Below are 14,020 nucleotides of genomic sequence, written 5' to 3' on the forward strand. Positions count from 1 at the left end.
GTTCATGGCAGCATTGTTCACAATAGCAAAAAGATGGAAACAACCTAGATGCCCGTCAACAGATGAATGGATAAACTATGGTACATACACACAATGGAGTATTACGCAATGATAAAGAACAATGATGAATCTGTGAAGCATCTCATGACATGGATGAAACTGGAGGACATTATGCTGAGTGAAATAAGTCAATCACAAAAGGACAAATATTGTATGAGACCTCTATTGTGAAACCTTATGAAAAAATTCACACATTAAGCAAGCTTTAGGTATGGTTCAGTCAGGACTCAAAGGCTGACTCCTTGTAACTTCCCTGCTTCTTCCTTCAGAGTGTAGACCTCATCTTCAGGGGGGCATCTCTTCTGTCCGTAGTATGGCTGTGAGGAGCACCAGGCCTGTGGCGCATATCCACTCAGAGTGCCTCAGCTCATAAACATCGAATAAAAGTCCTGAGATTTGAACTGACATTATCCTTAAACTATTTCCTGGGTCCAAGAGGTTTGCCGTGTTGAGATCTGAGTTACTATACAAATCACAGGAGAAAAGGAGATTAGACCTTTCAGGGCCCCACCCCTGGGGCTGCGATCAGTCTCACTCTGAGTACGAATTGACTCCACAGCAACAGGTTTCCCGTTATGCCACAGCGGACAGCATCGAGGTTTTTCTGAGGGAGGAGAGCAGACAGAAGGGGACTGGAGACTCTTTCCAAGTTGAATCTTTACACCTAGTATCTTCATCTTATTCTCCACCTCCATCCAAGGGTCCCCAACCAAAACCCCTCCTCCAATTCTCCACCAATTCTTATCTATTAATTTGCATCTTTGTATTGCTTCAGTTTACAGGTATAATCCCCTTAATCTGTAAACAAAAGAATGTCCACATCATTCTAAAAACCAAAACAAAACTCTTCCTCCTTGGTTGTCCTTCCGGTTGTCCTACCTTCCTTCCTCAATAAACTTCTCAAAATTGCATCTCCAAGCGGCCCCCTCCCTCTTCTCTCATTCACTGCTCAGCCCACCCTAAGCTCTGTTGACTGTTCCTCACCGCCGCTGAATCTGCTGTTGACTGTCGACTCCAACCAACAGCCTTTTTCTCAGTCTTCATCTTCCTTGAGCTCTCAAGAGTATCTGGCACTGTGGATAACACTCTTTAAAACCTTTTTATTTTGAAATAATCTTAAATTTATATCAAAATTGCAGAAATAGCACACATAACTCCTATACACCTTACATCCAGACTCCCCAACTGTTAGCATTTCTCTGTCCAACTTCTCCAATTTGAGAATAAGTTGCAGGTATTATTTATGTAATTATAGGACTTGCTCTGATATAGCCATTTCAAAAATCAGGAAGTTAACAAGGATACATTACTACCATCTAATATACAAACCCCATTCAAGTGTTGACAATTGTTCCAATAATGTCATTTATGGACCAGGATCATGAGTCACATTGTCTTCTTTCATCTGAAACGGTCCCACAGTGTTTCTGTCTTCCGTGACCTTGACATTTTTGAAGATTAGTGACCAGTAGGAACTGACTCCACAGCAACTGATTTCTACTTTATAGACTATCCCTCAGTTTAGGTTTCTCTGATATTGTCATGATTTAGACACATTTGGCAGGAATATACCACAGAAGTGGTGTTGTCGTCTTCTTGGTGCATATCAAGAAGCACAGAGTTGATTTGTCTCGTACTGGTGATACTTTCACCACTTGGTTAAGATAGCTTCTGCCATGTTTCTCCAGCACTAGTAATTTACTAAATATGTTGTACTTATTAAGTAATAAAAAATTAACTATTTTGTGGGGGGATTGAGACTATGAAAATAGTCCTGTTTCTCATCAAATTTTCACCCACCACATTCAGCACTGATTGATGATTCCCAGGTAAAACAATTCTTACTGTCATGGTTGCCAATTGGTGGTTTTTCTAATTCCATCATTCCTTCTAGATTTATTGGTTGGCATTCTACTGTAGTGTTCTCTTCTTCCTCCTCATTTATTTATTCATTTGTATCAGTATGAACTCGATGTCTATTTTACTCAAAGGATTATAATCCTTTACTGTCATTATCTGATGCTAAAATTTTCCCAGGTCTGGGAACTCCTTTAAACTAGCTCCTGTGTTCCTTTGATGTGCCCATCGTTCTTTGCGCACCTCCTTACTTTCTGGCGTAACATGATGTCCCAAGCTCATCTCGTATTTTTCCTGCCCATCTTGGAATTAGCTTCTCCAAGAAGCCCTGGATTCTTTTGGTGAACAACAGGAGTTAGAAACCCAGACCTGGGAGCTAGGTATGCTCATTGTTACTGGAGTATTATTGCTTCTAGACCCTACTCTCAGCAGTTAGGAAATACATATGCACATGTACACATACATTGCTATATCTGTTTCTCCATCTCTCACTACATACATATTAAGTGCCACGCGTTCACACTGATACCTCCAATACCAATCCAATACTACAGGATTTATTATTGAAATCCCCTTTCCCATTATTCTCAATGTATTTATTTATTTGCTCAGTTATCCAGTATATAACCAAACTCTCAGCCTCCTGGCCCAAACGAAGGGGAAGAGGAGGAAGGAAGAGCTTGGTTCCAGACATGCCAGGCCCACCTTGCCTGGAGTAGCAGCCTAGAGGTGGGCCCCGACACGTCTCGTTCTTCCCCCTAAGCTGTAGGCCCACAATTCCACTCTACAGAACATCCCCTTGTTCTGCTGATATTTGGTTGAAAACACTCGTCTTTTCACCCCATTCTTACTCTTCCTCTAATATTTTCATTTAGCCAGTGGCAGCACTCAGGCTAAAAACCTCAGCCGTCTCTGAATCCTCTCACTTCATAATCCCACACGCACACCATTTCCTGTGTCCCGTCTTTGTTACTCTGCTCCTCATCCGACTCCTACCCCCAGCCCTATCAGCTTGGAGAACACGCACACATTTGTTCAATAATTTAATACACATTTATTTAATGTTTACTATTTGCCAGGCTTGGTTCTAGATACAGAGGTAAAACCTTAAGAAGATGAGGTTTTCAACTGAAGCATCACCTCATGTATTAAAATAATTTTTTTTGGATGCCTGGGGGTAGAAGCAACTGCTACTTCTTTTACATAATCTAATTAGAATACCCGTATTATTATTTTTTCTGTACTTGTTTAGCTGTCTCTTTCCATGAAACTGTAAACACTTGAGGATAAGGACTTTTAATTCATCTTTGTATTCCCAACACCTAGCACGGTGACTATGACACAGCTGTGAGTCAGCGTTATATGAGGAAACGTTCATTTTGGGGGAGGGTGAAATCTGATCAGCGCTTTGTCTTAAATGGTGTTCTGATCTACCTCTCCTTGTTTTCAGTCTTCTTCCTCTCTAAATAATTCTTTACATTGTAACTTTCCTAAAACTGATCACGTCATCTTGCTCAAAAAGCCTTCAACGTCTCCTCGTTGCTTTCAGAATAAAATTAAACTATTTGAGGATAACTTTGAAGATCTCCCGCCACAGAGCACTGACTTACCCTTCAGCTTCTCCCGTGTCACCTTTTACCCCCATGCTTGTCATGAGCATACTTATCATTTCCTGCAACCAGCACCTTTCATACGATTGTCTCTCATGCTGTAACGCCCTGCTCCCTTTTTTGTCCATATTAATATTCTACTTGTCTTTCCAGCGCAGCTTACGTGGTACTTTTACCAGACCTTCCTCTTACTCCCAGGCATCTGTTTCCCCTCCTCTGCACTATTGTTCAACTTGAACATCCTGCCCTGTATTATAACTGACTGTGCACGTCTCTATCCCCAACCAGATCAGGAAAGACCCTGAAGGCAGAAACCAATCTGCTCTATCTTTACATCCCATGAGATCTGTATAACGTCTTACACCAAATGAATGCTCAAAGATGCATTATCAATTCAATAGAGGACAGGTAAGGTTTGTTTTTTGTTTTTTTTTTTGAGACTTTTTTTTTTTTAATTGCACTTCAGGTGAAGGCTTACAGAACAAATAGTTTCTCATAAAACAGTAGTACACATATTGTTTTATGACATTGGTTAACAACCCCACGTCAACCCTCTCTCTTCTCGACCTTTTTTTTGTGTGTGTGTGAAAATACACATAGCCAAAGATACACCATTTCAAAAATTTCAACATGCACAGTTCAGTGACATTGACTACAATCTTCCAATTGTGCTGCTATTCTCACGTTAGATGAAGGCTTACAGAACAAAGTAGTTTCTCATTTAACAGTTAGTACACGTTGCCCTATGACAATGGTTAACAACCTCACAACACATCAACACTATCCTTACTCAACCTTGGGTTCCCTATCACCAGCTTCCCTGTCCCCTTCTGCCTTCTGGCCCTTGTCCCTGGACTGCTGTGCCTCATTAGTCCCATTTGGTTTTACGGGGCTGTCCACTCCCCGGCTGAACGGTGAACCTCGGAAATGACTTCACCACTGAGCTAAAAGGGTGTCTGGGACAGGTAAGGTTTTGACAGGTGGTAAGAAACCCAAGCAGATATAGCTTCATGAGCAAAACCACGCAGGCAGGGGCACAAGTGGCTAATGTGTGAGACAGAGAGCCTGGCTGGAGCAGCTGTTCCATTAATGGGGTGCTCGGGAGGGAACGGAAGCCTACAGTATCAGGGTGGTTGGCCTACTGGGTGTGACTCTTAACATTAATGCACACATACGCTCCTGTGTTGTGTATTTTAGGGTAAGCAAAACCTAGGATAGGGAAGACAGAAAAGATCGCTGTTTTTCCCTCAAGAAATACATAGTCTCAAGAAAGGGAGTGGATTCAACCTACTATCATAGAATCTCTAGGGTTCTTCCACTTTCAAAACAATCTATACTCAGGCTTTTTGTTTTTTTGCATTCCTTACAGAATTAAACCAGTTGTACCACAGACCTACAGCAAAAGTAAATAAATAAAAATAAAAAAAAACTGTTTTGAACCTCTTGCTTGATCACTTTTTAATAGAGTTCATGTATTTAAAGCAAACAGTAATACTACCAAGGGTGAACCCTTGACTGTTTGAATCTTCCTGTGTGATGGAGCAGTCTAGATATCCGGCCTAGAAACAGAGGCCTGGGCAGGTGAGAACCAAACCCCACGCAGACATGTGTGTGAGCTCTTATGTATCTTGATGAGATGACTTCACATAGGCCGGGAACACGGCAACAGTGTGGAAGGATCAGTGAAATACTTCCCTGTATTTCTAGATCTCAATGAGAAATCAATAAATCTTGATAACAAATATTCTAAGATTTGATTAAAAAGCATCAGATACCTATGGCATATCATATATATATATATATATATATTATATATTATATATATATATATAAAAAATCTTATTATTAAGACCCATTACTGGTTTCACATTGCTCAGGACAAAATGCAAATGCCTTAGCATAACATGTCTGTCCCTGACCTCTCTCTCTCTCCTCTCTCAAATTCCTATCTTCCAATCTGGCCATTTCTCAGTCTTTGCACACCCTGCTTTTTCGTCGTGGGACATTCCTTCATTCTTCCCCTAAACTCCTGCTCATTTTTAAAAGACTCAGCTCAAGCTTTATCTCAGGAAACCTTCTTTAACTATCAGGTGTCAGTTAGATAGATGTGTTTGTTGTATTACTTTATCAGAGCTTATTGCATAGACTGGTATTGTTTATTTTCAAGCTTATGTCCTCTACTAGAATATGAGCTCCTAAAAAAAAATCCTTGACATCAACATATTGATTTATTCATGCATCTAACCTACACTAAGCAATGACATGACAGGTACTGGGTCAGGTGTTGGCTATATAATGGTGAGCCAAGCTGATGTGCTCTGGCCCTTGTAGAGCTGGTAGTCTATTCAAGAAGACAGACAATTAAGTCAAATAAATGTCATCATATCTGAAAAGGAATTTTATGAGCGAGTAACAGGGGGGACCTACTTTAGATTGCATGGCATACAGCTGCACGCAAATGTTTACAGAATTAAATTGTTTCCCAGGAGGTGTGTGTAAATTTTATCTTCATCACTGAAGTAAGTGGGCCAGGTTCATCACATCCTTGCCAACACGGGCTCTAACCATTTTGTTTTGTTTTTTAAACATCTTTGCTCATATTGTGAATGTTGCTTGCTTATGTATTCTCAGTACTAAAGAGCAAGAAAAATAATACAAGGCATGATCAAATATATATTAAAAATGCTTAAGTAGAAAAGTAAGACTAACTTTATATATATTATCGGTTACCCAAATATATGGCTAAGATAATTTGAAAATAATCACTTGCAAGATCACACGTCTTACTATGTAAAAAACAATATTAAAAAAATGAAAGCCAATTCTTTCTGGTATTCAGAAGTCTGAAGCAATCATTGTTCAGCTTTGTAAAAAGAGGAAATTCCAAGGGGATCCCGGCCTCTCCCTTGGCTCAATGCCAAATGATTCAGGACTGAAATATTTCTGGGATACGTGGCTATAGGACTGAAATAAAGTTTTTTAAAAAAAGATCGAATCCATTAAAAACAAAAGAAACAATCACTTAAAAAAGGAATGGCAGAATGAGGACACACTACATTAAAATACACAAAATAATTTTACTATTACTCATTAAATAATTCAAAAATTTTTATAACTGACTGAAAAATAAAAACAGCACAAAACTTGGTAGTCGAAGATAAAAATTCTCAACTGTTATTTATAATAGTTGACGATTTTTTAAAGGCTTCATTACTTATATTAATATAAAACACATTAAAAAAAATTCCAAAAACAAAGCAAATATTGCCTTGGATTAGAAAGCTTGTATTTTACAGATGACACACGATTTCTAAAATTTTTAGTGTATATTAAATAACAGGGATAAAAAAATTAAAAATTTTGTTCTTAAGTCCAAATTGGTTACAGTAACATCAGCTGATCATGTCCCTTTTCACAGTCATCTATTTAAAATATGGGCCTGTAAAATTTAATCAATATAGATGAAAAAAAATAGCTTCTTTTATCACACCTTAACCCTTTCAGTCAGCATAACAGGATTTTTCTGGAAAACATACTCGTGTCTTTGCTTTCACTGGTGTATGTCAACACTCAGCTGGGGTCTGTGCCAGGAGGCAGAGGTGCTCCTGGCCAAACCTGTTAGACCACAAAATGTTGTTTTTTTTAAAAAACAAACTGATGGTCGCACACTGAGAAAATATAACTTGTGACTTTTCAGAGGCAGGGTTTTTTTTATTTTTGGCTCCTGCAATAGAATTTCACCAAGTTTTTTAAGTTATCAGCTTTATTAACCTGTAATATTTCCCCTCAAACTTTTCTGAATTTAACATTGTTATAACTGGTTTTTTTCCTCATTTAAAGTCGTATATAAAAACAGTGACAATGGGTCAGAAACAGGGTCATACTGCTCAAAATTATCTGACAGTGGCAAGATTTCACCTTCGAAGCCAACCTCAACAGAATAGAGATATAACTTAAATTATTTACATAATATATAATGGTAAATGCTGTTCCTGAAAAAAATTTGTTTCCTATTTACAATATTTAGAAAAGGTCTACTATAAAAATATTCGTCTTCTCATTTACTTCCCTGCCACGATAATGTTAAAACCCACTTAGATCCTCTTCAGACGTAAGAGTTAACAGCGTAACATTCCATTTTAGTCCAAATGGCCAACACAGTTTTCCAAGGCACTCCGGGAACTAGCGAGGTCACTAAAATACACATTTTCCTCTTGCCTACTGATCTTTTAGGCATATGTCCCCTCAAATTTTTCTGAATTTAACATTGTTGTAACTGTTTTTTCTGGAACTTCACTTGCAACAGTACAGCCCTTAAGTCATTTTTCTTTTATTTGGAGCTGCTCCTTCATTTTCGATTTGCTGAGCAGGCAAGCAACTGCTTTCGGTTTCCATGGAAACTGGATTCCTGCGGCTACGAGTAGGCATTCTTGTTCCACCAACCTGAGAGAGATGAACAGAACAGCTTACCATATTTACAGCACACCTAGGGACAGGCAAATCCGGATAATTTACACATGTACTAACCGCCTTGTAAATGATCCTTTATGTATTCTTCATCCCCAGCCACCTGGCAGTTTCTGAACAAGTTTTCATCTTATTTATTTTATTTTTTTTTAGTGCTTTAGTCCAAGCACTAAACGTGGAAGTAACGATCAGAACAGGGAGAATGCTCTCCATGTTAAATATGGAGAGGGCTGAAATGTTAACTAAGAAAACGAGGGAACGGCAGGCCTTTGGAGCGGTGTGTTCGTCTGCACTCATGAAGATGAAGGGCCAGCGAAAGGAAGAAATGAGAAGTACGAAAGGAGAGAAAGGACACAAAAGGAGGAGGTCCGAGGTCGTAAAGAAACAACACGGACAAGAAAGGACCAAGGCACAAGATAGAGAAGAAGGGAAAGAAACAGAGAAGGGACAGAAATCAGGGAAAACAGAGGAGTCTGCAAGGGAAGGAGGGGAGATCCGACAGAAAAGCAACATGGAAAACGAGGGGAACCTGAGCAGAAAAGAAGAAAACTGAGGGGATGAAAGAGAAGAGAGACAGAGACAGAAAAGGAGGGGAAAGCTGTGAGAGAAACAGAGGCTAGGAAACGGGGGAGCAGCAGGGGCAGCGTGGTGTGGGGAAGAAGCTCTGGTGCTGGTTCTCCCTCACGCCTGCTCTTCCTCAGAGTACTAGCTCTCGGTCTCCGGGACAGAGGAGCTCCATTCCTAGGACACAGTCCTTTGTTAATCCTCATCCTCTGAAGATGAGATGTGGAAACGCTGTCACCTCTTTGGTCACTGAGAGCACAAAGCTTTTAAAAAGGATAACGGCGAAGGTCAGCCTTGGAGAGAAGCAGCGAAGTGGCAGAGCCTGAAACCATTTCCCCTGACCCTGCTGCCTGTATCCGCCTCTATTTCTTTAAGCCACCTTGCACCCTTTCTGCTTCTCTACATCATGTCCGCTGAACTTCAGGCCTAGGAGTGATAAGTGAAACTGTAACTCCAGGCACACACATACTCCTGCTGCGGTTGTTAGCTGGCATCCGGTCGTTTCTGACTCACGGCTACCCCACGCGTGTAAAGTAGAAAACTCCATACTGTTTCCAAGGCTGTGACCTTTCTGAAATATGTCACCAGGCCTGTCTTTCGAGGCGACTCCAGGTGGGCTCGAACTGCCAACCACCAATGCTTCAGCTAGTAGTCAAGCACTTAACTGTTTGCACCACCCAGGGACTCCTCTGGTGGAAACAGTGCTGGCACTGCACTAAGGGGTAGCGGCTCACTGAATGGATCAGCCTCCAGCTTCCCTTTCTCAACAGCATCTGTCTCTTCAGGGGCACCTTTTCGTTTACGGTGAGATGACCAGGAAGGGCAAACTTGAGCTAGGTTTTGAGTCTGCCAGTCTGTCTGAATCTGCTGAACTTCTGCAATACACTGATGAGACAACTGCTGTGCCTTTTAGATTACCTATGCTACTCCCCTTTCTCCTGATAATTGTAAGTCAGTGGCATTTCCCCTAAAGGTATCATGACAACACTAACTGTATCTACTGCAGCAGTGGTGGTCAGTGGTAGAATTCTTGCCTTCCAGGCTAGAGACCTGGGTTCGATTCCCAGCCAATATACCTCAAGCACAGCTACCAATCATCTGTCAGTGGAGGCTTATGTGTTGGTATGATGCTGAACAGGTTTCAGTGGAGCTTCCAGACTAAGAGAGACTGGGAAGGCCTGATGATCTACTTCCCAAAAATCAGCCAATGAAAACCCTATGGACCACAATGGTCTGATCCCATTGTGCATGGGGTCACCATGAGTTGGGAGCTGACTAGATAGCAGCTAATGGCAACAGAGCAACAAGTGTATCTAACATAAAGCTGAGGAAAGCAAGCATTTGGAAGACTTCCATTGTGAGATCATATGCGTGCATGTGCCTACGTGAAAAGAGTGCTTATTACAGAAGCTGTGGAAGGGCAAAAGGGACAGGTATGGAGCTGGTGCAAAAGGCTGAGAAGTGGAAGATGTCAGGAGCAGCACATGAAGCAAATGGGACCCTCCAATACAGCTTTGTTCAGTGCAGTTGGGAGGGAGATGCAGGTCATACTGTGGTATTCCCCAGGGATAGTACCTAAGGCCCTGCATAAAGATGAGTCTGAGTTCAAGTGGACTAGGGGCTAATGAATTATATTTGAGGTAAAAACACTTGTTATGTGCAGTTTGACACCATGAAAATAAGCAGATGATTTATGTTTTATATGGGGTCCTGCTTCCCTGGGTTTCCTGAAGCTCTGGTCTTCCCCCATTGTTGCTAAGGCTAGAATCCCTATCTGTGCCTAGTCTGGCTGGAGCTAAAAATTCCCATTCTCATGGCCTGGACAGGAGGATGTAAAAGAGGAGAGTAGGGTAATTCCCAGGAGGCCTGGTGGTGCAATGGTTAAAGTGCTCAGCTGCTAACTGAAAGGTGGGTGGTTTGAACCCATCAGTCGTTCTGTGGAAGAAAACCCCTAGTGATCTGCTCCTGTCAAGATTACAGCCTAGGAAACCGTACAGGGCAGTTCTACTCTGTCTTACTGGGTTGCTGTGAGTCGGAATCGACTTGCCGGCACACAACAACAACAGGGTAGGTCTCACCCAGCGTAGGGTGGGGTTAGATTTGGGGTAGGTGGGTAGGGAATGATCAGAAACTTCCCGTAGGCTTCAACATATACATCAAACTAAGAAACAGCAGTTATCCAACTGTCTACTGCACCTAATGCTGGGCTGTAAACACAAAGTATTTGTCCCTTGAAAAATACAAATCAACAAATGCTTAAAACTGAATTGCTAAACTTCATATTCGTGTGGTCAAACTTTGCACATGTGGAGCTTTTTTTTTTTTCCCGAATCAATTGTTTTCTTATTGTAACCACATTTTGGAACAGGTATGTTATTAAAAAAAAAACAAATGAAATTATTGAAGTATTTCCCAAGCATAAAGTGCTCAACATGATTTTGCTGTCAATCTGTATCTAAAAGGAAACAATAAGGATCTTACTTACTTTTTTTAGAAAACACCTTGTGCAAACATAATACATTTTTTACTTTCACGTCAAGGTATTAAACTGTTCATTTTTCCAAGAAAGGAACAAGCCATTCACAGACAGAATTATATGTTTATGGGTGAGAGACTATAATCAGAGTTTCTAAATTAAAAAGAAATCATTCTCCTAGAAGAACATAAATCCTTCAAAAAGAGATCTTCAGTTATTATTTTTAAGTTACAGTGAAGAAAATTTTACCTTAGAAGGTTATAAAAATGACTGCTTATATTAAAGTTAAAATGGGAACAGTCGGCCACAACTGTAGATAAAATAGTTCAACATGCTGACAACTAACTCTCATCATTCTCTCACTCATTCCAACTAGTTAACCACATTTATACTTTTCTTGGCCAAACTTAACTAGGAATGTGAAAAGAATTCTCATTTCTAAAAGGATCCCCAGAACAGCAGCATTAGGGTGGAGAACTGAGAAACACATAAACCACCTCATTTTACATTGTAAAAAAATTCCTCGATATTTGCATCTCAGCTATTTCTCAAAAGGACTTGAGAACATTTGTAGAATGATTTAGTACAATACAGAAAGAAAAAAAGAACAGAACATCCACAGGATACAGAAGCAATAGATGCGCTAAGGCAACCACACTAAGGACGTTACAGAACTCAGGGAGTAACCCGACTCGGGGTTTTCTGGCAGCAGAGAAGAAAAATACACTGAGTTTTTGTTTCCTAAATATTCAGATTCATTTGCAGAAAACAAAGCTTTTCCTATAACTAACCTCAAATTAGAATTTTTTATATGATATTAAGAATGACATGGTAGAGACTATCTTTAACCACGGCTTTACAAAAGTTTCAGGTAAAAATGTCATTCACCTGTTATTTCTAGGAAGGATTCCATAGAGAGAGTAGCATTAATTATCACTCAATAAATATTTGGAGTTATATAATACTTAGCAAAACACAACTTAATCCTTAGTACTTCAGGTGTACTTTTAATATAGTACTCCATTCACTAATTACTGAAATTTGCTTTTATATTTTTCCATATCCTATTTGTCAATTGTAATTGTATGTTTTCTTCTGCAAACTGCCTCAAATATTTTATAAAATGAAAATAGGGTATACATAAATAAAATTACAAACATTACCTTTGCTTTTAACGAAAGTATGAGGATTGAACTTTGTGGATACATTACCCATGCCCCCACTGGGCAAGCAACAGAACTGTCTTTAGATGACTTACAAACCTTACATAAACAGAAAGTTCCACGGACACACAGACCAGACTCGACAGAGCGTACGAGTTTATCTAACCTCTCTGTGGATACAGTTTTTAGAGTGTTGCTGTGATTAGTATGCCAAATGTGGACATCAAGTTGAAATACTGCGTAATCAGTGAGATAGACTAATAATAAACATCCTAACAGAACATTCATTAAAAAAAAAAAAAAAAAAAGATCTTACCTTTTGTTGTGCTGGGGGACCTAGCGATTTAGGTGGGAAAGTACAAGGTATTCTCCCGTGATGGATGTGATACGGTAGTAACAGGCTGGGGTCTAACGGGACCCAGGGAACTGAGAGACTGGAAGGTACCGCAGGCAGGCTACAGTGTGTCTTATGCAAATTGTACGCCGTCCTAGTGACTTTTCCATCAGAGGTCTTGTAGATCAGGAGTGAAGAATCTTCTGCTGCATGAGACAACAAGTAGGAACCCTCCTGCAAGCTAAATCCACACAACGAAACTCAGTGCATTGGCTCACCACGCCAATCACAATAGCACTTTCTCAAACATGATCTGCTAGTAAAACTGTAAACACTGATGGGAAATGGAACACCACCTCTAACGATACTTTCATGATCAAAAATTTGATGTCAGAAATCTTTGTAACTATCTGCATGCCTTTTAGGCAATGGATTTTTAATTTCTTACTCCCAAGTTCAGAAAATATGATTATTTTCTTTTTACTGTTTTATCGGTCAATTTGTAAGATGGGTTTTCAATCATTTAAACCTGGAGATAAAATGGCAGAAACAGCCATTCGGACAATTACAGAACAATACGAGGTACCATGAGGATGGTAACGGTACCGGCAGCAGCTAATACTATCGGACGTTTCTCGTGAACTGTCCACTGTTGTAGTGCTTCACCTGCAATTCTCATCAAATGCTCCGCAACAACCGACCCCTTATCAGAGAGGAGGACACAGACATCAGAGATATAAGGCAATCTGCCCAAAGTTCTGAAGCACAGGGCTCCAATTTGAACCCAGGTGGTGAAACGCCACAGGCTGTCCCCTAAACCATGACACTCTACTGCCATGATAATCTGAGTCATGCAGAGCATCAGATTCCACATTTTTCCCTCTTCTTTGGAAAGCTTTAAGGAATTCAATGAATCACCAGAAATGGAGAGCTAAATGCATATGACTAATATGCTGTGCTTTTTTGGGATTACATACTCTACTGAATCAAAGGGCCAAGGAGAACATTACCTCTTTCCCACAATATAACATTAAAAATAAAGATTAATCATACTTTAGCTATGTGGATCTGCCTACAGGCCTAATAAATTATGTTTTCATTAACTTTTTCAACAGAAAACTAGTAGATGTTGGCAAAAAAAGTCCACAGAATTATCCTTATCCTCTGGGCAATTTTTGCCACCCAAATAATCACTTTCATACTTCAGTATAAGAAAATGAACAGTAACTGATTTGGCAGTAGAAACAAGTAACTTTTCAATGAAAATCATGGATCTTAACTACCTTCAGTTAAATGAAGAGCGCTTTGGTTTACAGAGGAATACATTTAATTCACTAACGAGACACTCCAAGAAGGGTTACGTTTTGTACACATGCAAAGGGCATGGCGAGATACAATTATGTAGGCAGAATAATGGCCTCCCGAACAAGTCTATGTCCTAAAAACCCTAGAGCCTGTGAATACATCCATGGCAAAAGGGAGTGAGGCA

The 14,020-nt window shown here is 40.0% G+C and overlaps 1 protein-coding gene across 2 annotated transcripts in view; it reads right to left on the bottom strand.

The window, feature by feature from the left end:
* Positions 1–5,454: 5,454 nt before the first annotated feature.
* ICE2 (interactor of little elongation complex ELL subunit 2) overlaps positions 5,455–14,020 on the bottom strand; it is a 57,146-nt gene continuing 48,580 nt past the window's right edge. The window contains exons 14-15 of one of the 2 annotated variants that reach the window (XM_004374621.3): positions 12,514–12,772; positions 5,455–7,970 (exon numbers count right to left, since the gene is read on the bottom strand). In XM_004374621.3, coding sequence (XP_004374678.1) covers positions 7,842–7,970; positions 12,514–12,772 — 388 coding nt within the window. In that variant the 3' untranslated portion in view covers positions 5,455–7,841. The remainder of the gene's footprint in view (positions 7,971–12,513; positions 12,773–14,020) is intronic. The other variant, XM_023729693.1, reaches the window with a different exon arrangement.

This window comes from Trichechus manatus, unplaced genomic scaffold (genome assembly GCF_000243295.1).
Source record: "Trichechus manatus latirostris isolate Lorelei unplaced genomic scaffold, TriManLat1.0 scaffold00030, whole genome shotgun sequence".
NCBI lineage: Eukaryota > Metazoa > Chordata > Mammalia > Sirenia > Trichechidae > Trichechus > Trichechus manatus.